This window comes from Hemicordylus capensis, chromosome 2 (assembly GCF_027244095.1).
Source record: "Hemicordylus capensis ecotype Gifberg chromosome 2, rHemCap1.1.pri, whole genome shotgun sequence".
NCBI lineage: Eukaryota > Metazoa > Chordata > Lepidosauria > Squamata > Cordylidae > Hemicordylus > Hemicordylus capensis.
Window position 1 is genome coordinate 193,563,018 of NC_069658.1, and position 25,138 is coordinate 193,588,155.

A 25,138-nucleotide genomic window follows, 5' to 3' on the forward strand; every position below is an offset into this window, starting at 1 on the left:
TCCCGTCATCCTGTTGTTCTCTTGGCAAAAGTGATCAATGGGCCCAAGTTCATCTTTGCTGTGAGGGACCCAAAAGCAGGTTTTTCAATGCGGTGCTTTGCATTGCTGCTTTGAGGGCTTTTATGTTCACAATGGCCTGAATTCAGAAAAAGTGGATCACGGCAAAGGCCTGTTGCAGTCTGTTCTGGTCTCTGAGCACCACTAGGGACAAAACAGCTTAGAAACAGCCGAGGGGGGCAGTAGTAGTAGTCTGTTTTATTATGCCCTTGACCAATACAGAACCCCTTTAGTGGCATTGAAAACTGTTGCTTCTGTGGAGCCCTGTCAGCAATTTTGCTGCTGTGCGTGCGATGGAGGATGGGAGCTGCGATGGGGAGTCTTGTGATAAAGAAAGGGAAGCTTATGCCGTCAAGTTGGTCTCGACTCCTGGCGACCACAGAGCCATGTGGTTTTCTTGGTAGAATACAGGAAGGGTTTACCATTGCCTTCTCCCGCGCAGTATGAGATGATGTCACTGAATTGAGCATCTGTCTCCAGCACCTTCCTATATCTCTGCTGCCCGATATAAAGTGTGCCGTCAAGTCGATTTCGACACCTGGCACCCACAGAGCTCTGTGGTTGTCTTTGGTAGAATACAGGAGGGGTTTACCATTGCCTCCTCCCGCGCAGTATGAGATGATGCCTTTCAGCATCTTCCTATATCGCTACTGCCCGATATAGGTGTTTCTCATAGTCTGGGAAACATACCAGTGGGGATTCAAACCGGCAACCTTCTGCTTGTTAGTCAAGCATTTTAGCCAAACCTTCTGCTTGATAGTCAAGTTTTCCCCGCTGCACCACTCAAGGTGGCTGCTGCCCAATATAGGTGACTACAAATATATATATTTACTAGGCACAGTCTGGGAAGCGCACCAGCAGGGATTCGAACTAACAGCCTCTTGCTCCCTAGGCAAGCTGCTTCCCCGCTGCTCCACCACAGCTGATAGGCCCATCAGTGACAGCAAGCATGAATTGTCCCCTTTGCTAAGCAGGGTCTGCCTTGGTTTGTATTTGGATGAGAAACTACATGTGAGAGCTGTGAGATATTCCCATTAGGGGATGGGGCCACAGGTAGAGCATTTGCTTTCTTGAAGAAAGTCCCCGGTTCCCTCCCTGGCATCTCCAGATAGGGCTGGGAAAGACCCTTGCTGGGAACCTTGGAGAAGCCACTGCCAGTCAGTGTAGACAATACTGAGCTAGATGGAGCAATGGTCTGACTCTGTTTAAGGCTGCCCCCTATGTTCCTATGCCAGTGGGGAGGAATTGTTGAGACTTGCAAGAAGGCTAGTTAGTAGATGAAGGGCAGCCTGGGGTCACAGGCAGAAAAAGAGATGGTCCAGTGCCCCCTGGCTAGAAGAGTCTGATCCCCCAACCCACAGCACCAACCTTATCTTGTGGAGAGCCCCAGCCAGCAGCAAAAGCAATGGCTGAGAGCACATGATGGTAAGGGTATCCTTATCAGAGGGCTGAGAAGCCTCTCCTGCTCCCTTGCTCTCTGTTTGGAAAATTATCATTTAACTATTATTCCCTTTTTAGGTAACCTTTTAAATCTATATTTAAAATTCAGATCCAGGGTTTCCATAGCAACTAGTATAACAAGGAGGCGAGGTAGGGATGAGATGCCCCCAGGCCTCACGGGAGCAGAAGCAAAGATGTTGCGATTGTTCTAATTGTGCCAAACAAGTGCCTCCCTAACAGGTTGTGGAGAAAATGAGAATCTCATTATGCCTCAGAAGTACCACATGACCAAATTCAAGGCACGTGGTGTGTGTCTGATTCCAGCTTTTGCGATGTTTGCTCCATTGTGGTGCTTGGAAGCCCCAGATTTCCAAATGGGAGGCTGTCATGCAGAAATGTGAGCAGGCTGAAGTGGGTTCCTGATTCCTAGCTCCCGTCTCCTTATTCTTTATCTGACAACTGCAAGAGCAGCCTGAATAGGGAACTGAAGCTTATGAACCTTTGCATCCCAAAATTGGCTTTGGGGTACCCCATGTCATACACCTCCAGATCTGAAGGACTGTGCCCTTTGAGATGTACAAGCATTCTGTCAGGTCCACAGTGTAATAAGGCACTGGGAGCTAGTCACCAACTCCAACCTCATTTGTGATGTGACTGATGTGATACACACAATAATACCTACAAGTAGGTGAGAGTTACGGAGAAGGAATAAGTAGGCAGACTTCTGTGTCAGGTAGGGCAAATAGATACTTTGGCCTATGTTTAACAAACAACTCACCATTGGGTATAACCATTCCTAGACTGTACCACTTCAGGATGGTGTGTGTGTGTGTGTGTGTGTGTGTGTGTGTGTACGTACATACACACAATTTTCTGTGCATAGGTATCTAGTAGAAGAATTCTAGCCTACCGTAGCTTTCTCCTGCCAGGACAGCTTGATGTGTGTAGGATATTCCACTCCCACCCCCCAGGTAAGAGCTTCAGATATGCAGTCCCTCCTCACATGGAGACTGCTGTGGTACAGTCCAGGAACAATTAGCCTGGATTGCCTTACTAAAAGGATCCTTGCCTTTTCAATATGCCCTGTAAATTCTAGGCCATCCTCAGTATATGCGGCTGTATGCTTTTAAATCGAATGTAATTAGTCAACTTGTCTCGGATGTCTCATGAGGAATGATCTGTTGGAAACTTCTTGTTTTGGTATGCATGTGTGTATATATATATACAGTGTATTTACATTAACTTATTCATGATTCATTTCTGTTTGGGATGATTTGATCTGCTTGCTCTGAGATCCTAGTTCTCGTCTCAGCTTGGTTTTGTTAAAAACAATAAACTGTCTGTTCCTGTGCCCTTCATGTATTCTGCAGCTCACAGGTTGCTCAATTATTCATAAATATTGGTTTTTTCCATTATGTTTACACATTCAGGATCTAAATCGTATCATTAGTACTGTGCACATAGTGTCAGATGATGTCACACACCAGGTGCCTGTGGCGTTGCATCATGAAATTAGCATTTTGTTGCTTCCCACTATAATCTTGCATGATACCACTCTTTGTTTTTATGATTTTTCTCCTTTTAGATTCCTAACACGGTCCATTCCAAGCATTTGGGGCCAGAAAAAAATATAGTTAGCCGACACAAACTTTAGAGTACATGCTAAAATTGTGCTTGAGAGCAGTTCTACTTCAGAGTGTATGAGGAAGGGCATGCTTGGATATTCCCCCACAAATGCTGCCTCCAATCCCTGCACATAGAAAACTAGCATGTCTGGGAAAGGGGTCCTAGCCTAACCCAGAAATATCTAATTCTTAGCACCTCCCAGGATCAGAACCAGTATAAATGGGCAGAGTAGACATACCCTCACTCTTCCTCCTTCTCTCTGTTTTTCTACTTTAACAATAATGCACATGTTATGGCACCATTGATAACAACCCATCTTAAGTCAGGGCCATAATATGTGCATGTAGGTCTCAACCCACAAGCTGAAGTCTAGTGCTACAGCATGTCCCAGAATCCTTTGTAAAGCACAGAGATTCAGTGCAAGTCATTCATGGGGTCCTTTGCCAGGTCAGTTGATACGAAATGGAAGGCTGAAAGTTTGAGAAACACTGTTAATAGGTTTATGCACTTCCTGCTGAGATTAGAGCTGCTCCATCCCTCTTGACTTTTAGGAAACAGCTGAAGACACATCTCTTTAGCCAAGCTTTTTCATTAGTTGGTGTTTATATGGATATTTTAATCTGGTTTAATGTTTTAACTGTTAAATTCTTGGCTTGATATATGCTGTAAACCACCTAGAGACGTTGGTAGTGGGCAGTATACAAATTTAGTAAATAAATATACCATTGGAGGGGAAGGCTAACTGGGAACCTATTCATTTATTTATTCGATTTCTATACCGCCCTTCCAAAAATGGCTTGGGGCAGTTTACACAGAGAAATAACGAACAAATAAGATGGCTCCCTGTCCCCAAAGGGCTCACAATCTAAAAAGAAGCATAACTTAGACACCAGCCACAGTCACTGGAGGTACTGTGCTGGGGGTGGATAGGGCCAGTTACTCTCCCCCTGCGAAATAAAGGGAATCACCACATTAAAAGTGGTGCCAGTTCCCATGCTAAACGTACCACATACCCTAGCTTCTGTCTTCCTGTCTCACTCCCTCCTTTTCATTCAACGTTTCCCCCAGCCAACATTCATCCTCTTCTGCCCTCTCTTCCCCATAGACCAGGTGGTGATTCTGAAGCTCTCCAGCTGTTGTTGGATTACAACTCCCATCATCCCCAGCCACAGTTATTTGCAGCTGGGGATTGTGGAGGTTTTAGTCCAAGTCCAACGATGGCTGGAAAGCCTCTGGTTGGCCACCTCTTCTCTTCAGAAGGAAGCAAGAGCCCTACTGCTCATGCTCAGAAACCAGTATGAATGACATCTGGCAAAGTGTAAGCATGACCCACAGTGGAGCCATCTGTCTTGAAATGAAAGGAGAGAGGCAGCACAGCCACATTGGATTGGCTCCCACTTGCTTGGATGCCGGTGACTGTAGCAGAGACAGGAAATGCCTTGCTATGTTCTTTGATCTGTAATCCCATGCCTCCCATTGGAAAGAGGCAGCTCCTTGCCAACTCCTTTTAAAATCACGATTTTGAAGCTAAAATATTGACTCTTAATGAGGCACGTGGGCTAATTACATGCCGTAAGTCTAGACGCTCTGGGGATGGCTGCATTTATTTATAATCTCCTGCGTTAGCTGGAGTATGTACCAGGCCCCCGTTCCCCAGCCTCTGTGAATGCAGGAGCATTATTAATAGCGCTAATATAGTGCACTTCATCTCCAAAGCACTTTAGAGAGAGTGTGTATAATTAATTAATCATTTAATGCTTAGCAGCACTTACTGTACGCAGCACGCACGCTCTCTCTCTGCTTGCACACACACACACACGCACATAGCACAGCAAAGACATTAAGCACCTCAGTGTATTTAACTTGCCGACTGAATTGAATGCATCCTGGGGCCAGCAGGGAGGGCGGGCAGAGAAGTGCCAGCTCTCGGAGCATCTGCTTTCTGATTGTACAGGGTATCCTGCTGCAAAGGACTGGCAAGATCTGATCTGTTCTTGTTCCGGCCAGGTGTAAGGAAGATCCACAGCCTGTCTGTGGGGCACAGCATGAGTGAGATTCTATTGAGTCAGCTCCACTTGGCATCACTAACCCTCTCCTGTCCCAGTGTTTGTAATTCACGCCAAAATGCACACCTCCCCTCTGCAAACAAGCCTGCATAAATCTCCTCTCCCACTGAAACCTTTCCTTCCTTCCTTCCTTCCTTCCTTCCTTCCTTCCTTCCTTCCTTCCTTCCTTCCTTCCTTCCATGACAAACAGAAGAGGGAAAGGAGCTCCTCTCTGCCTGAAAGGTGTCCGTGCTTTTAAACAAAAATGAAAATTCTGCGGACAGGCAATCCAGGTTCTGGGTTCAGAACCAAGCATAGAATGTTAACAGTTGGAAGGGACCTCAGAGGTCTTCTTGACCACCCCCTTGCTCAGAGCAGGAAATGGCTACAGCATCCCTGACAGACAGCTGTCCCGCCTCTGTTTGAAAACTTCTAGTGAAGGACAGCCCACCACTGCATGAGGCAGACTCTTTCCCTGTCAAGTGTGAATCTGTGTCCTTGAAATTGCCGCTCATTGGTTCTAGTCCCGTGCTCAGGAGCAAGAGAGAAGAAGTCAACTCCGTCTGTGTGAGCCCTTCAGATATCTGAAGATGGCAATCATATCCCCCCACCCTCATCTTCTCTTCTCTAAGCTAAGCATACCCAGCTCCTTCCACCATTCCTTGTAGGACTTGGTTTCCAGACTCCTTGCCATCTTTGCTGCCCTCCTCTGAACCCACTCCACTTCATCAGCATCCTTCTTAACATGCAGTGCCCAGACCTGAACACAGCCCTGTCTGTGCCTCAGTTCTCCCTTTGTAATGCACTCCAAACGTGTGAGCACACTGGGAACAAACCTGCACAGATTGCAGGAGAGCCCGGTTTCCCCAAAGCGGGTAACCCACTTAAATACACCTCCCCTTAAATGGGTTTAGGAGAGCGAGTGCTCTGCTGACTCCCTTTTTTTGATCGTGTATTGCTGCGATGCGACTCTGCACCATGGCAACACATGAGGAGATCCCTGGCCGGGAGGCTGCAAGCAGCCTCCTGGGCTCGGAGGTCTCTCCAGCGTGCCCCAAGCACTTCTGTGGGGCATCCAGGAACTTCCAGGGGCCGTGCAGCTGCTGATCCCCGCGGCCCCCGCCAGCTTCGTGACGGATGTATGTCTGTGTATGTCTCCTGATCTGACGAAGGAGTCCCCTTTGCCTCTGAGTCTAGATTTCTAAAGCTAGATGGCATGTCTTTTACCTTCCAGTGGGGAAGGACAGCATTTCTTTTAAGAAATGGCATATGACCTTGCACGTCCTCCCAAGGAGACGACTACATTAAGGTTAGGATAATGTGTACATTGATTTCAATCTGCTTAATTGACTAGTAAGTTAAAGGACAGATGATTTATGTAGCTAAAGATGATCTAATAAATTCCCAGCCCAGCCCTATTGGGGTGGTGGTGTATCATTAGAGAGCATTCTCCATCACTTGTCCGCATGTGGCCATGACCCCTGACATCTGCTGACAGATTTGGCTTTTTTAAAGCCATATTTTGGGTTACGGCCCATTTGACTCATGAGTATACCCCTTAGGTTCTGGCCACACTGCGCCCCTGACATGCTACAGATCGGGAGAGGTTGTCATTCTCACTCATGCCTGCAGAAACCACATGCGCACACTTAAAAGAACTTGCTAATTGGTGCATATGAATGTGCAGCGTAGTGGCAGAGAGGGAGGGCAAAGGAGGAGTATCTCTTACCTCTCCCTGCCCTCTGTCCTGCTTTCTCTCTGGCTATTTCTCTTCAGCAATTTTTTTTAAAAAAATCTGAAAACCCATCTTTTCACCCAAGCTTTCTCAGCTTTTAAAAATGTGTTGGTTTTCATTTGCGGTTGATTTTAAGTTGTTGAATTGTTTTACCTTTTTATATGTATTTTAATTGTTTGATATTAACCACCCAGAGACAAACATTTGGGCGATATATAAATCAAATAAATAGATAGATAGATAGATAGATAGATAAATTCCCAGACACCTGCTTGTTGGTGTAGATTTGCCCAGAAGGTATCTTTGTCTTCTGTTGGTGGTGTTGTGTTTTTCCTTATCAGTCAATCTGTGAACATAGGAGGCTGCCTTTTCCTGAGTCCGGCCATTGGTCCATCTGGCTCCGTACTGTCTGGCAGTCATGGCTCTCCAGGGTTTCAGGCAGAGATCCTGGAAATGCTGCCAGGGACTGAACTAGGGGCCTTCTGCATGCAAAGCAGATGCTCTACCTCTGAGCTACGGCCCCATCCCCAACTTAATGCATTTTGAGGGACATTAGGGGGAAAGTTAAAATGGGGGGGCTGTCTCTAGAATGCCACTGGGCTGTAGCCCCTCCCTCTTTCTGCTTTGGAACACTCGACACTGTGCCTTCTCCCGAGTCAGACCTTTGGTTTGTCTACTCTGACTGGCCACAGCTTTCTAGGGTAGGGCTGCAAAACTTCATCCTGCGAACTGTTGTTGGACTACAAGCCCCATCATCCCCAGCCACAGTGGCCAATCGATATTATGGGAGCTGTCGTCCAACAACTGCTGGAGGACCAATGTTTTGCAGCCCTGCTCTAGGGCCTCAGGCCTCCGCTGCAGCTGTTCTCCCTCCAGGAGAACAATTCTCCCTCTAGGTATTCGTCAACACCCTCCAGTGGCTGTTGCTGGTGTCTATCTTATGTTTCTTCTTTAGACTGTGAGCCCTTTAGGGACTGGGAGCCATTTTATTTTATTTTGTTTATATCTATGTGAACCGCTTTGGGAACCTTTGTTGAAAAGCAATATATAAATATTCATTGTATACGTGTTGTTGTTGTTAGCAGTTATACAGTGCTTTAGAGCATGGCTGCACAACTTCGGCCCTCCAGCTGTTGTTGGACTACAACTCCCATCATCCTAGCCACAGTGACCAATAGTCAAGGATGAAGGGAGTTGTAGTCCAACAATAGCTGGTGGGTTGAAGTTGTCCAGCCCTGCTTTAAAGGTAAAGTGTGCTGTTGAGTCGATTTCGACTCTTGGTGCCCACAGAGCCCTGTGGTTTTCTTTGGTAGAATACAGGAGAGGTTTACCATTGTCTCCTCCCGCACAATATGAGATGATGCCTTTCAGCATCTTTCCATATCGCTGCTGCCCGATATAGTACCAGCGGGGATTCGAACCGGCAAGTTGTAGTACAACAATAGCTGGTGGGCCGAAGTTGTGCAGCCCTGCATTAGAGCATTCAAAAGGGCATCACACCTATGATCTCACGGATTGCAGTCCTTACAACAACCACCCTGCAGAGCAGGTCAATATTTATTCTTCCTGCATTTCAATGAGAGAATGAAGTGGTATTCCCACGATCACTAGAAACTGGGCTAAGGGAGCCCAGCCCGGTTTCTAGTGATTGTCAGGACCACCAGACGTGCCCGGTGGTTCCACGGCGGCTAGCCCGCCTAAAAACCCCTCCTGCTGAATGAGATTAACGGAGCAAGCACTCCGTTGACCTTGTTTCTTTGATCATCAGACACACTTGGAGGGGGGGAGGGGGCTGGGGGGCCGCACAGCAGCACTCCCCTTCCCTCAACCCCCGGAGCTCCCCAGCAAGCTGCAGCCGCCACTCGTCTGGGCGGCAGAGGCGGCCACCCAGCAACAAGCAACTGCTCATGTGTGGGGAGGGCAGGCTAAGCTCGCTCTCTCCCCACCAAACCCCTTGAGGCGCTACAGCTTGATCTTGTGTAGAGCCTCTGAGTCTGAGAGAAAGTGGCTTGCCAAAGACCATCTACTGAGTTGAGGGCAGAGGCAAGGTTTGAATTGGAGGCTTCCTCTCAGTCTGGCTCAGTCTCTTAGGCAGCATGGACCACCGGCTCCCAATTGAAAGAGCAACACCATTTCTGTCTTGTTTTAATCGGAGCACACACCTATAGTTTTTTGCTTATTCATAACTGATGCCTAGCTACCCTCTGATCACCTGGTGGTGGCACCGAGGACCAGTCTGCAACTCCAGTAAGTTGAGCTGTAAGTTGTCTCAGCCAGTCCAGTGAGAGACGGTTTAATTCTGCTCTCTGGATGCAGGTCAGGATAACCCACGTTCATCGACACCCACAGCTGATTATGGACACAGGCACTTATTAGACATGTTCAGGTGCTTCTCCGGAGTGCTGGAATATTTTATCTCGAATCCTCTCTCTCTCTCCATCTGGTGTCTCTGAGTATTAACAGCACAGAGAGGGAGTTACTAAATTAGGGGTCTAGCATGCCATGCTATTAGTCTGACTACCGAGACAAAATCAGCCACTGCCAGGATAAAATGCCATCAAATGGCAAAGACTGGATTGCAGGGGAGCTGCCTAGCTCTGTAGTCAGGCCTCTGAAAAGCACGCGTGGGCAGCATGGGTTGTCCCCAAAGGGTATTGTGTGACTCGCACCTCCTGGCAGCCACAGAAGCTCACTTAATGGGGAAACCGCAGTGATTCAGGTGGTGATAAGCGTCGGGTGCGTTGGCTGCCATTTTACTCAGCGTTTACCTTTTCATGTGCCAGATCGCCGCAGACAGCTATTTTCCACAGACAATGGGGAGCACCTGCTCTATTCTGCAGCCTCAGATGAGGAGGGAAAGAAAGGCTGATCTGATCTCACAGAAGTGCGAGTTTGATCCTCTTTCCTCTGGGTTCCATTCCTGGTTTTTAAGGACCAGATAGGGAAGTATGGTTTGGGTCCTATGTACTGTGGGTCGTCATACCTGGATGACAGACAAGGGACATCCCAGAGCTGAGTCCAGGCCTGAGTGTTTCCGTGTCTGCCTATACAACACACTTAGACTGGCTTAATGGTCATTCCTTCTCTTCAGGCAACTGTGGGGCGGTAGGCGTGTGAGGGATACTAAGGTTTTGGGAAGATCTTTAAGCAAGGCGGTAGATGGATAGGTGTGTGCGCCACACAGAGGTGCAACTAGTTAATTTGGGATCCTGGACCTAAAGGCATCTGGAGACACACACACCCCCCCACACAAGTTAAGCATCATCACCTAAGGCCTTTAACATATTCTCATCCCATATATTTCTTTCTCCACTCCCTCCTCTGTCTCTAAAGCACCCGGCACACTCAGCTGCCCAGCACAGTGCAGGCCACTGGCGACCACACCACCCAGGACAGACTAAAGAGGATTTGTGGGGCCCCGGGGGTGTGGTTGTCCTGGACTTCGGCTCTGAAGTCCAGGGGTAAGAATGCCACTGGTGCAGCAAGATGTGAATTCAGAATCGTACCCCAAAGTGGTGAACCCATCCTCTGCTTTTCACACAAGAACTGTCCCCACTGAGATTATTTATGAATAAATGTTGATGCTATTTCGGGGCTAGAGGTCTCCAAGGCCTCAGATAAACAAATCAGATAAAAGCAACATAATTCTGCTAAGAAGAACAACTGTTAAAGTGCAGGATTGGCACCATAAAACAATCCAGAGAAATCCAGGGGGAAATGTGTCATTCAACAAAGAATGTTCAACAGTTGTTCTGATGCATTTAAAGGTAAAAAGGAAGGGGGCCCAGGCATGCCTCCTTAGGGAAAGCATTCCAGAGCCTCCACTAAGAAGGTCCTGTTCCCCATGCCCACCAAGATAACTTCAGAAAGTGGAGGGAATCAGTCTGAGCTGTGCCTCTTCAGAAGCTCTAAATGGACAGGCAGACTTGTATGGGCAAAAGCAGTTCTTCAGGTAACCTGGCCCCTAACTAGTCAGATATTTAAAGATGATGACCAGCATTTTAAATTGGACTCAGGAAACAACCAGGAGCCAATGAGGATAAAAGAGTACCTGACAAACATGCTTTGAATAATGGGCCCCCTAAATAGTTGGTGCAGAGGGGGGAACACCCCAACAGACCAATGCTCACCTTCCTGTGCACCCCCTCATTGATGAACCCCGGTGATAATGTGGAGAAAAGGCTGTTTCTAACATACTGAGTGTTTTCCTTTTATTATCACCACTCTCTTTCTCTCTAGCAAGCACCCTGGCAGCAGCATTCTACACCAGTTATAGATGTCCCTTCCACTGGGACATAAGAGACTGAAGTAAGGGCTGACTGTATATGGTATTCCCTGGTCATGGCAGTGACTCTGCCTGCAGCATTTGCCAATAGTGGATTTTTCTGACACTATGAGCAATCTGGTGTTTGGAAAAGTCACATTCCTCTATACCAGGGCTGAGCAACCTATGGCATGGGTGCCAAAAGTGGCACATGAAATTATTCTGAACGTCACTCACACTACTAGGAAGACCGGCCACTATGATATCCGTGGATTGCCTTTGGCCACTGTGTTTCTGCTTCTTGTAGCAGGCAGTGGACAGGCTACTCAGGATCAGCAGCAGAGGCCTCTCTGGCTGTGCCAGCTGGCTGGCTCTCTCTTTTGAATGTGTGCATGCTGAAAAGATGAGCATGCTCATGCTAGAGAGGCAGCCAGCTGGCACAGCCAGAGAGACCTTTGCCGCTGATCCTAGATGTCCACTGCCTGCTACAGTAGGCAGCAACACACCAGCCAGAGACAGGCAGTGAGTATGGTAGCAGCTGGTCTTCCTTGCATGTCAACTCTCTTTCTCCTCTAGTGGATAACTCTGTCCGCTCCCAAAATGGAGGAGACAAAACCTTGCTGAAGGATAAAGAGACAGACCAATCAGAAATGTGCAATGCCAGCTAGAGGACAGTGCTGAAAGTCACCAGGAAGAAGAGAGGTGGTGATCAGCACAGGGCTTCCAGTCCACCAGTGAGTCCAGCAACTAGGAGCATGGCCAGTGATGTGGGCGGGGTGGGGCAGTGTCGCGACCCAGTTGAAGAAGGGGGCAGGGCTAGCAAGGTGTGGATGCCAACTTAGCTTTGAGTGACGCTCCTACTTGTGTCGCCCTTACAGAGTTGGCACATGACTTCTGAAAGGTTGCTGATTCCTGGTCCACAGAATCTCTCATGGAAAAGGTGGTTTTGTCATTGCTGTCCAGCATGGTGTAGTGGTTAGAGTGCTGGACTAGGACCAGGGACACCCGAGTTCAAATCCCCATTCAGCCATGAGACTTGCTGGGTGACTCTGGGCCAGTCGCTTCTCTCTCAACCTAGCCTACTTCACAGGGTTGTTGTGAGGAGAAATTTAATGTAGTACATCGTTCTGTGCTCCTTGGAGGAAGAGTGGGATATAAAATGTAATAATGATGATGATGACGATGATGATGATGTCTCATGTTTGTTATGGTCAAGTGTTCTGCAAGAGCTGATTATGAGTGGCTAATTTCCACATACCTCTCTTCCCCCCTCTGTAGATCCGACGACGTCGCCCAACACCCGCTACATTGGTCCTGAGCAGTGACCAGTCATCACCAGGTGAGAGAGGACATGGCTGATGGTGTATCCCACTACTTTGGGGAAATAGCTTGCCTTTCAGAGCTGGGTGACGTCCCGTCTGGGGAGGACTTTGGCTTGTGGTATGTGACGGCTCGGAGGACTTAAAGGTTGCTTGTGTTGTGTCAAATGCTGGCCAGGCAGGCTACAGCAAAAATATGATGATGAAATTGCCCAGCTTTACTCTTCAACAGTTACATTACTGAAGGGCCCCATACTCAAGGGCTCCCATCTGGAGATACGCAGGGCTTTTCTCAAAAGTATATTGGACAGTTGGGAAAAGGCTCTCCCCTTCTGACTTTTTTCAACACTTTATGAAAAACTTTGCCTTGCAAAAATGTCCAATTCTTGATCTAGGTTGTCTTCAATCAGTTGTGCCATAACTGAAGTCATCACGTAACTAAAACTGATTGGTTATATCACATTATTACAACATTCCATGTACTGCATGATCCCTGACCAAGTGGAATCACCCGATCAAGAATCCAGTGCCCTCCCCTGCAGTTGCTCTTATTTATCCTGATCTTTTAATGCGGCCAATCAGACTTGGCTAAGAATTCCTGATTTGCTGGCTGAGATAACTCATGTGACTAATAGTAATAATTTTTACAGGCAGCAAACTGAGGGAGGGGGAAACGACACTAAATCAGCAGCAGGAGAGAGGAGCAACAGTGGTGCCCAGACAGGATTGAAAAATGACAACTATTCACATGGTGGCTGACATCCTGACTAAATATACTAGAGCAGTGGTTCCCAACCTAGGGTCCTACAATGAATTGTATCTGGGGATGATGGGAGTTGTAGTTCAGCAACATCTGGAGGCCCCCAAGTTGCGAACCATTATACGAGGGGAAGTTCTTCTGAAATTTGGTAGTCTTGCAGACTATTCCTTGAGTAGTACTACTGAGAAATTTAGCCAGAGTATCAGCCAGTGTTTTTGTCAGGGAAATTCTGTCCAACAGAATGGCTGTTTCTTAACCAGAAAATTGAAAATGGAGAATATTCACCTTAGCTGTGTCATATGTTTGCTCCATTTCCACTGAACTTACTCTCCCCTCCTAATATATCCAGATCCTTGGCAGAACAGAGCATCCACCACACCTTCTGTTGTCACAGCATTCTCCCTCCAGTCAATGGGCACTCTCTCTTTCTGTCTGTCCGTGCTACCAAAGAGATCTACCCAGCATAGACCACCCTGACATTTTTGATAAATCTGGGCAGTGTGTTCCAAAAAAACATAAAATCCCTCTTGGCTGACCATTTCAAACTCAGATTTGGAATTGTCAACTGAGCCAAATAAACATGGCCATTGGAAACTATTTGGTTGCTTGGGGGAGGAAATTTCATCATCTGTGAAACCCTCTCCCTGCTTTCCCAGTCCTGTTGTTCTCCCATAGCTGCCACTATAGATGGCCTGCAGCAGACCTGACAGTCTTACTCCCAGAGTTCTGTTTGTCAGCTTTCCTTGTCGTGCTGGATAATTGACCGCCTGTCTGACCTGTGCAGCTCTGCGTTTTCTTGCCTGTCTGAAGTTTTGGGATATTGTTGTGGCATATTGTTGATTTGACAAATTTACTGGGAGCAGGGGAATGACCAACAAGTCAGGACTTATTGCTGTCAGCAAATAAGGCCCTGATGCCAAAATAAACCTTTTTAAGATTAGGAGCTGGGCAGAATCTGGACTCCAGTCCCCAAATCTGTAAATGTGTAGAATTTGAGTAGTAGCAAGCACCAGGAAATCTTACTGGGGCTTTTAAGGCCTGTTTAGATGATACCTTGCTACTAAGATTATAACTGGGGCAAGATTAGGACTGGACCTCAGGCCTGTACACTCCTCCTTCCACTCATCTTAGTACAATGAGAAGTGAAAGATCAGTCAAAGGAGATCCTGCATTTAGTTGAATGTGAGATCTCCTGAACCATGCAAGGTGAAACCTGAAAATGGGCTCTATCTCTTTGTGGTAGAGAAAGCCCGCCCCTGCCCCCAACACAAGATAAGTTGCAATCCAATGGGGTGGTTTTTTTTACACCTGAACATGCTCAGGGAAAGCTGGAAAGGAGTGTTGTTTGGGCTTTGTTTGTTTTTTGCGGGGCAGGGCGGTTGGTGGTATTTTTGAGAAGAAATTCTGAATCAGAGACTTCCCACTGACCTGCACATACCACATTTTGCATGGATAGTCCTGCCATTTAAATTAGCTGAATGCACTGCAGTGGGCCTGGGCTGGGCCTAGCTGGGTAAGCAGTCTGGTCCTCTGCACTGGGGGTGGGGGGCCCTCGCATGGGCGGGGCGGGGGGGCTGAGCCGCTGGCCCACATCCGGCCAAGGGTGCCCTGCTGAGGGTGGCTGCAGTCAGCCTATCGCCCGCCCATCGATCTCTTGTGCATGACCCGGAGTGCTGAGGGCCAAGTGGGGCTGCCTGTGGCCAGCCTGCGGCTGCCTGCCTCCGCGGTGGCTAAAGCAGTGGGCTTGGGCTGGGCCTGACCAGGCCTGCTGTGGTCCGAAGGGCGCCTTTGACTGAATACATATGCTCTTGTCCTGCTCCCATGTTTACCCCTTCTGAAAATAGGTTTCTGAAGGAGGGAAGAGGTTTTAATCTTCCCCCAAAGGTCCTTTCAATTGCAGACTTGTTTTGTCTTGTGTTTTGTTGCAAATGGGAGCACCTGAGAACAGAGTCCATCCCTGCTTACATAGCCTGCCCTAGATTCAATTTCCTACTCTCACAAATACAAAAGACAGGACCCAGAAACTAACTACACAATCTTCCCTTTTTATCACCCTGCCAATCACTTTCATTGAGCCAACGCGCAAAGGACTAAAAATTGCTATCTCTCTCCATGCCATTGGTGATTTAATAGGTCACTATGTCTGCCTGCTTATAGATGCCGTCCCTCACCCCCCCACCCCCAAACTAAAAAGCCGTTTGTTCAGTTCTTCAGCCTTTCCTTATAGGGAAGATGCTCCAATATTGTGATCATTTGGGTCACCCTCTTCTGCATTTCCCCCAGCGCTAGGATATCCTTTTTGAGATGAGCCAGCCAGAATGGAACCCAATGTTTGAAATGCAGCCACATGTGGCTAGGCTGTCCGAGATGGTGACTGGCTTGGGGTCACTCAGTGAGCTGCATGCCTGAGCAAAGCTTACCCAGCCCCAAGTCTGACTCTGTGTCTGCCACGCAACACTGTAACTCAGGGGTTCTAAGCTTTGGGTCCCCAGGCCATTGTGGCAAGGGGTGATGTTGCCACAATGTTCCATTTGTTGCCATCCAACAAACGGAAGTATTTTTTCACACAATGCATAATCAACTTGTGGAATTCTCTGCCACAAGATGTGGTGACAGCCAACAACCTGGATGGCTTTAAGAAGGGTTTAGATAACTTCATGGAGGAGAGGTCTATCAACGGCTACTGGTCGGAGGGCTATGGGCCACCTCGAGCCTCAAAGGCAGGATGCCTCTGAGTACCAGTTGCAGGGGAGTAACGGCAGGAGAGAGGGCATGCCCTCAACTCCTGCCTGTGGCTTCCAGCGGCATCTGGGGGGCTACTGTGCGAAACAGGATGCTGGACTAGATGGGCCTCGGGCCTGATCCAGCAGGGCTGTTCTTATCTTCTTATGATGGGAGTTAAGAACACAAGAACAGCCCTGCTGGATCAGGCTTAAGGCCTAGCTAATCCAGCATCCTGTTTCACACAGTGGCCCACCAGATGCCTCTGAGAAGCCTACAAGCAGGAGATGAGAACATGCCCTCTCTCCTGCTGTTGCTCTCCTGCAACTGGTATTGAGAGGCATCATGCCTCTGAGCACACTGGAGGTGGCCCACAGCCACCAGACTAGTAGCCATTGATAGATCTGTCTTCCATGAATTTGTCCAAGCCCCTTTTAAAGCCATCCAAGCTGATGGCCATCACCACATCCTATGACAGAGATAGTTTAATTATGTGTGGCATGAAAAAATACTTCCTTTTGTCGGTCCTAAATTTCCCGACGTTCAGTTTCATGGAATGACCCCTGGTTTTAGTACTGTGAGAGAGGGAGAAAAATCTCTTTCTGTCCACTCTCTCTATGCCATGCATAATTTTATATAACTCTATCAAGTCTCCCCGTAGTCGCCTGTTTTCCAAAGTAAAGAGCCCAAGATGCTGTAGCCTTGCCTCATAAGGAAGGCCCCTGGTCATCTTGGTTGCCCTCTTCTGCTCCTTTTCCAGGTCTTCTTCGTGGTCTCTGTGCATCTGACATGGGATTTGCGCCTGTGCAGATCCACCGCCTGGAAACTTCTAAAGCTTTACCTTATTAGGAAAAAAGAGCAGGAAAAACGGCTCCCCTTATCTGACAGCTTGCCTGATTCCCTCAGTCTTTTGGCGACTGTCACAGCTTCAGTACCTCCGGCTCTCTTCTTTAGCTTTGCTGTCTGTGTTTCACAGAATTGTTCATATTGTTAGGAAAATTTCTTCCCCTTCTGTTTGTTTATGGTATCTTCTATCTCTTTTTTTATCTTCTTGTCCACGTCTACCTTTCACATTCGCGTTTTTAGTTGTATCGGGTCCCCCACCCTTATTTCCCTGGGCCGCTTATGGCCACGAAACAAAGTTTTAAAAGGTGCTCGCAGAGCTCCTCCAAGCTCTCCTCATTGGACGGCCACTCTCTGTGCCTCGCCTGCTTGCGGGAGACGCACAGAATGGATATTTGCTTGCTCTGCCGGGGCTTTATAAAGCAAGCCCGCAGCAATCGCGCTGCTTGCCTTCGGGCGCTCCTGTGGGAAAGAGCCCTCCTAGCGAGGTCTTCAGTTGAGAGGGTTTTGGAGGGTCTGGTGCCTTCTCTGCGCTCTCTCCCCTCTACGGGAGGCCTCAGGCTCGATATGGACATGCAGGCTAACCCCGATCTACCGCCTGGCATGCCCATGCCCTTGGCGCTTCACTTGGCTACCTTGCTGGACCCCCTGCCCAGCTCCAGTGTTGCCGGGACTGCACGTGCCGCTTATACCTCAGGCTGAGTTGTCGGTCTCAGTCGCTTCCCTTCCTCTGTCCGCAAATACTGGCATGAGCAAGGAGCTGGCGTCTCTCCTGGCAAGGAAGAGTCTCACAAAGCTGAGGAAAGGGGCAGAGTCCAAATCGGGCTCAACAGAGAAGCCGAGCAAAACACTGAAAAAGGCTTCGCTGCCCCCTGCTTCAATCCTGGTGCAACCTTCAGGCTCGGTACTGACGTCATTGGTACCGAAGTGAAAGAAAAAGAAGGTGAAGGCTCCAGTGCCTGCAGCACCACCACAAGACCAGCACACCACAAGACCACAAGAGAGGAGAGCTGGTCTTGTGGTAGCAAGCAGCATGACTTGTCCCCATAGCTAAGCAGGGTCTGCCCTGGTTGCATCTGAATGGGAGACTTGATGTGTGAGCACTGCAAGATATTCCCCCTCAGGGGATGAAGCCGCTCTGGGAAGAGCAGAAGGTTCCAAGTTCCCTCCCTGGCGGCATCTCCAAGATAGGGCTGAGAGAGATTCCTGCCTGCAACCTTGGAGAAGCCGCTGCCAGTCTGTGAAGACAATACTGAGCTAGCTAGACCAATAGTCTGACTCAGTATGTGGCAGTTTCCCATCTTCCTATGACCTATGACCTAGTACAGGGCAAGAGAAAATGGAAAACTAAACATTTAACTCTAGTACCTGCTCTGCCTTCTGCCTCACCCGACCCCGAACTGTCGGAACCGAAGTCTATGGTTTCTAAAGCAGGCCCCCTCAGTGACAATTCAGGTTAGAGTAGGAGCCTGAGTATCTCGTCCAGGAAATCTAGATGCAAAAGGCACAGGAATTACTTATGGGGCAGATCATGCTTGCCGAGAAGACACCCTACTTCGAAAGATTGTGTGCACTCCTCCTCTCCTGAGGATTCGTCTCAGTGGGAAGGTGAGGAGGGCTATTGGGCTGACCACCCCCGTGCCCCCAGTAAATGCTACTGTACATGGCTTACTATGATTATTATGCACTGGACCATCAACACCCTTCCTTTTATTCTGAACCACATTATGGGTTCCCAGAAGGCACCTACTGTGATGCTCACTGTTGTCATGAACGGTTTCATGGCTCTAGGAGATGGCAGCATTGGTCCAGGTCTAGATCCCCTTCTGGCTCTTCACCTAGACCCAGATCCCACTCCAGGTCCCTGTTCAATGATGACCCTCCAGTACCGGTCCCGGCACCTGTTGTTCCTCCACGACCTACACCAATTCTGCAGCCCATTGCTCCACCCCCCCCCCCCCCGAGCCTCTTGTGGCTCCGCAACAACCGTTGCCGTCACACCCTCCGCCTCTGGATCCTACACCAGAAGTCTTGGATCATTCGTCAGAAGCCAGTTCAGCTTTGTCAGACTCAAGTCCAAGGATAGAGTGTCCATTCTGGTCACTGAGGATGGTACGCAGGAGTTACTGGAGGGTTCCGCGCCAGAGGAATCAAAGCAGTATGCTGAGCATTTGATCCGTATGGCAACTTCCTTGGGCTTAGTGATTCACCAACAGCCTTCTCAACCTATTTTTCAACTTATTCAGACTGAGTCCCATGTCCTGGTGGCTCTCCCCCTGATTCCCACTCTTGCCCAAGTGGTCAAGGCGTCGTGGGAAAAGTCTGCCTCTGTCTCCGCAACCTCAAAAAAAGCTGGAGAATATGTTTAGAATTCAGCCTCAGGAGATGGGGTTTCTGATCAAGCACCCTATTCTGAATTCAGTAGTCGTGGAATCGGCTCCAACCCGCTATAGACATCACTTCCTCAATGCTCCTGTGGACAAGGAAGGTAAGAAATTGGATTCTCTGCGAGGAAAATTGTACTCTACATCTGGCTTCCTGGTACGTGTATCTAACCACCAGGCTTGCTGGGTGTGCTACCGACATTTTATCCTTGAAAAATTATCGCCTTTTCTCCAACAGGACCAGAGGGATGCTGCTTTTGTTTTCCTGAATGAAGGATTCCGTATAGCGTAGCAACAGTTGCACTCCTCTAGACATTGTGCCGTTTGTGGCTCACGCATTATGGCATCTGTGGGTGCTCTAAGGAAACATGCATAGTTGCAGTTTTCTTCCCTGTCACAGGAAGCCAGATCATGCCTAGAAGACTTACCCTTTGATGGGGAGGTGTTGTTTGTTACAAAGACTGATGACACTCTTGAGAGAGTTCAAAAACTGCACACTATGGCAAGGTCAATGGGTTTCTCCCTGTCTTCTGGGTTGACTTTCAGCACTGCGAAGCGGAGGCCTTGGCAGTGTTATTTGCAACCTAAACAATCCTCATACCACACAGGGGATTCCTTTCGACAGCAGCAGTGTTTCCAGCACCACAGACCATTCAATTTTGGCTCCAACTTTAAGCCCCAGTCATCCATCAAGCCGAAGGCACCTTACCCCAAACATCAATAATGCCACTGTACGAAGGCCACTGTTGGATTTTTACCAGGCTTGGAGGGAAATAACTTTGGATGCCTGGGTCCTTGCCATTGTGAGAAACGGATACAGAATAGAATTTGACTCCTTGCCCCCTTTCTCGGGAATCCACACCACACCCCCATCTCTACATCTTATGGCAGAAATAAGATCTCTTCTCCAGAAAGCAGCTGTTCAAAAGGTTCACAACAATGAAAGTATGGGATTCTATTCAAGGTATTTCACCGTCCCCAAACGAGATGGGGAACTGCAGCTGATTCTCGATCTAAGGGGTGTAAATTGCTACATCGCATACAAGAGATTCCGGATGGTAACCATCCCTGCCATCCTCCGTCTCCTCTATCCAAATGCATGGTTTGCATCTATAGACTTAAGAGTTGCCTACTTCCATATTCCTATTGTGCCACATCATCACAAATACCTGAGATGCCGCATGGGTTCCACAACTTACCAGTACTGTGTCCTTCCGTTTGGTCTGGCATCTGCCCCACGTGTGTTTACCAAATGTGTGGCGGTGGCACACCTAAGGCTTTGGGGTATCACCATCTTTCCAAACATAGACAACTGGCTTCTCGTGGCTCCAATGAGAACACAACTTGTAATGGATATAGGACTGTCTCTTCATCTTCTCTGTCGTCAGGGCCTACAAGTGAACCGGGGAGAAATCATCAAAATTAACACCTGTACAATCCATAGAATTCCTAGGCATCCTCTTGGACTCGAAAACATCACTGGCCATGCTACCTCAGCAGAGGATCCAATTAATCCAGCAAGCGGCGCACGTTTTCTGCACAGACTGGGTGCACAAAGCGAGGTATGTCCAGCATTTGCTCGGGCTGATGGTGTAATCCACTGCAGTGTTGCTCCAGGCCTATCTTTTCATGAGAACCTTGCAGGCCTGGTTTCTGAGCAAATTTCGCCCACAACAGCACTCTCAGCAAAAGATCCTTGTCGTGCCTTGCAGAGTGCAGAGGGCGGTATCTTGGTGGACAACCACATCCAACCTCACTCAAGGAACTCTGTTTCAAGTGCCGACACCCACCCTTACAATCACTACAGATGCTTCCAATATGTAGTGGGGAGCACATTTCGAAGACCTGGTGGTCACTGGAACTTGGTCAAGGGGTGAACGCTGCCATGACATCAGTTACCTTGAGCTCATGGCAATGTTCCGAGCACTGAAGGCTTTTCAGCATTTGATAAAAGCGTCCTTTGTACTCCTTCTCACAGACAACCCTGTGGCCAGGTCTTACCTGAACAGACAGGGAGGGACAGGGTCTCGCTCTCTACTCAACCTGACCTTGCAACTCTGGCTGTAGTGCCTACAGTGGAGGATTTGGCCGTTGGCTGTACACATCCAGGGAAGCACGCCTGGATTCGGGCATACTACACGAAATCTTCTGGCAGTGGGGGACTCCACCTTTGGATGTCTTTGCGTCTACTCAGAACTCTCAGTGTTCAAGCTTTTGCAGGAGGGACCCAGAGTTGGAGAGGGATGCATTTCTCCTGCACTGGAACAACCAACTTCTATACGTGTTTTTCCCATTTCCTTTGATACCAAAAGTCCTACAGAAAATTGTCGAGGACAAGGCCGTGTGTATCCTGATCACGCCATGGTGGCCCAGGCAACCGTGGTTCACAGCTCTGCTTCGGCTATTGCAAGGAATGTACCAACATCTACCATTGGTGCTGTACCTGTGGACGGTGGTTGCCGTCTCCACCCAGACCTAGAGTCTCTACATCTGACTGCATGATGGATAGAAGCATAGCTCCCTTTAGTGACCCATTGCAGGCAGTTTTAATGGCGGCAAGGAAGCCTTCCACCTTAAAATCCTTTGCCGCCAAATGGACTCGTTTCTCGAAGTTCATGGCTGACAAAGTTTCTCCAGCAGCTGAAGCTCCTTTGTCATTGATCTTTGACTATTTACTTTCTTTGAAAGACAATGGGTTATCTTTGTCTTCTTTGAGGGTTCATTTAGTGGTTATAGCTGACAAACATTATGCCAGGTTTGTTCACTCACAAACTGGCTAAAAAAAATTTAAAGGGTATGCTCCATTTGTTTCCCCCTGCTCCCAAATGTGCCCCACCTTGGAATCTATTAGTGGCTCTAAGACAGTTGATGAAGGCTCCTTTTGAGCCTCTGGCTACTTGTAACTTCAAATTGTTATCTTTGAAAACTGTGTTTCTCATTGCAATTACTTCAGCTAAAAGAGTGGGTGAGATGAGAGCGTTATGCTCTGACTCTGCTTATTTAGTATACCATAAGGACAGAGTTGTGTTAAGCCCAGATGTTTCCTTTTTGCCTAAAGTTGATTCTGAATTTCACTTGTCACAAGAAATTTCCTTGACTACCTTTTCCCCCACACCTGCCACAGTCGAGGAGCGTGTATATCATTCTCTTTATGTTAGGAGAGCTCTTGCTTTCTTTATAGACAGGACACAGTCCTTCCGCAAGTCAACATCTTTGTTCATTTCCTTTGCGGACCCTTCTAAGGGATTGCCTATCTCGTTGCAAAGGATTGCCTCGTGGGTCAAGGAGACTATTTCCTTGGTGTATCAACTGGCCTCAGAACCCTTACCTGTCATGATTAGAGCACACTCCACAAGGGCAATGGCTACCTTGGTAGGTTTTTATAATGGTGTCTCTATGTCCAACATTTGTAAGGCCTCTACGTGGTCGCATCCAACTACCTTTATCAGGCACTATGCTCTGGATGTTCATTCCAGGTCTCAGGCAATGTTTGGTACCTTTGTTCTTTGTTCTGCTTTCAAAACAAAATAAACTTTTAATGTTTAAATTCCTTTGTAGTTTTCTTTCTCCTGGGTCTGGGCTGCACCCTCCATCCAGGTACGATAGTTTGCCATTATCCCATGTGTGATGCACAGAGACCACGAAGAAGAAGGGCAGGTTTCTCAACCGTATCCATAGTTTCTTCAAGTGGTCTTCTGTGCATTCACACGACTCACCCATCTTCCCCGCTGCAGCAGTATGTTTGTAGTATTTTTGTCTAGCTGCGGTGATCTCTGGACTGAGGGAATCAGGCAAGCTGTCAGATAGGGGGAGCTGATTTCCCCGCTCTTTTTTCCTAATGAGGTAAAGCTTTAGAAGTTTCCGGATGGTGCATCTGCGCAGGCACAAATCCCATGTGTGATGCACAGAAGACCACTCGAAGAACTATGGTTATAGGTGAGAGACCTGCCCTTCTACAATATCCTTCTTAAGATATGGTGACCAGAACTGTACACAATACTCCAAATGTGGTCACACCATAGTTATAGTCTAACACCATCTAGGGACCCAAGTTTCAGAACCCCTGTTGTAACTGTTGTTGATGCAGACCCACCCTCACAAGCGAAGGCCAAGTTGCTTGTGCTTGGGGATGGCTCACCCTTTGAAGATTCCTTGGACCAATCCATGTTGTAAGGATTGCATTCCTGTCCCCGTTCAGGACACGAGCTCTCTCCAGCCAGCTGACAAATAAGCAGTGACATTCTGCTGAGCACAACAGCCTTCTTAAAAGCAGCCTCTCTTGGATGATCAAATATGAATGAGTCCTTCCATGGTTCAGAGGAATGCTCCTAATGACACAGCATGCTCATGTGCTTGCTTTCCAGGGTCCTCAGAGCTTGGCACATCCCAAAGTAGCAAATGTGCAACACCACTCAAAGAACAACCTTATGGCCCTTTTTTCTTTTGGAAATGTGCTTTGAGCAGTCTGCCCCAAAGCACTCTTCACAGGACAAAGTTGTGTGATGTGTGCAGCAAATGGAATAATCAATTGATTTGATTATTCATCAAATTGACATCGAATGATCAATTAGTGGTTGACATAGCCTCGTGTAAGTACTTACAAAGTAGGTATGAGAGAAACTGGGGTCTTGGGGAGTGCACGCTCCCATTGGACATGATGTCTGAACTCACCTAAGCACGATTCTCGATCCTAATTACCCACTTCTACCTTTTTATATTTTTATTTTCTCACAAATAGAAATATCTGTCATTAGTCAAGAACATAAATATCATTCATTAGCCAAAAGTGGGATGGGCACACCATGATTATGTTTCAACTATTTTAGATTTCACTATTTTAGATTTCCATACCCACTTGAAACCAGGATTTGAAGTTGGCTTGACAAAGTCAGTAAAAATTTAAGATGGAAGTGGGAGATCAGGAACTAGACTTGGTTCTGATGTCACTCCCAACGGGTGTGTGCATTCCCCATGACCTCCGATTCCTCTTGTACCTACTTTGTAAATACTTTTGTAAGTGGCTGTCCTATGAAACCTCACCACTTAAGTCAAAAAGGCTCCATGCTGGAGGCAGATTTTAAATGCCAGCAGCCTGGGGCTCAAAGGCCTCCTGAAACAGAAATGTTTAAATGGCTCTTCTAAAAGGACTGAGTGAGGACACAGCTCTGGCATATCTGGACCCTGACAAAGTTCTTGGAACTTACATTAGGAACTAATGTAGAAGGAGAATTCTGCCAGTTGTGAGTCCCGCTGTGTCTGCACCACTGTGCTTTTAGCATCCATAAAGGGGTCAAGGAAGTGGCAGTGTGGGGACACATTTCCTATTTTGAACTAATCAGCCAGTTCCTTGGCTGAAGGCTCCCAGTTTCCATTTGTTATGAGCCTGTCATTTAGAGAGTGAGACATTGTTTCCTAGGCATGGATCCTGCAAGGAGCCCTGAGAAGAGGAGTGCTTAGCACGCCAGCCAGTGCAGCTGCTTCATAGTGGCAGCGGCTGGCCATTTTGCCCATTTTGTTTCCAGGGAGGCACAAATACATGTTTTAGATTGTGCTGCATACTAGACCAGCTGGGAAGCACATCCTTTTATCTGCCTCCCTGCAAACATGTCGGGTCATAATACTCTGCATTTGAGGTCTGATTCTCACACAAATGTCTGTTGCTTAGTTGCGCAGCTCTCAATGATTGGCAGCTCAATGTATGAACTGACCCACTGTATACTGTACTGTGCTTGAGGTAATGGAGCCTCAGACACTGATTGGGCCATGAACATTCCAACTTGGGGAACAAAGCAGTTGCAGACTGTTTCAGCTTCTGTGAGAAAAGAATAGTTCTCATTTTGGCTGGGGTTAAAACTTCACAGAGGTACTGCAAAAGGAGGGACTGTGTGGGAGAGTGCTAAGGTCTAGAAGAGGCTGTAGAGAAATCAAAGTAGCAGGAAACCTA

The 25,138-nt window shown here is 47.8% G+C and overlaps 1 protein-coding gene across 3 annotated transcripts in view; it reads left to right on the forward strand.

Annotated features, from left to right (window-relative positions):
• The window catches only part of PPP1R1A (protein phosphatase 1 regulatory inhibitor subunit 1A), a 115,168-nt gene that overhangs the window by 44,415 nt on the left and 45,615 nt on the right, over window positions 1-25,138 (forward strand). For all 3 annotated transcript variants that reach the window (XM_053297368.1, XM_053297369.1, XM_053297370.1), the window contains exon 2: window positions 12,446-12,506. In XM_053297368.1, the coding sequence (XP_053153343.1) occupies window positions 12,446-12,506 (61 nt within the window). The remainder of the gene's footprint in view (window positions 1-12,445; window positions 12,507-25,138) is intronic.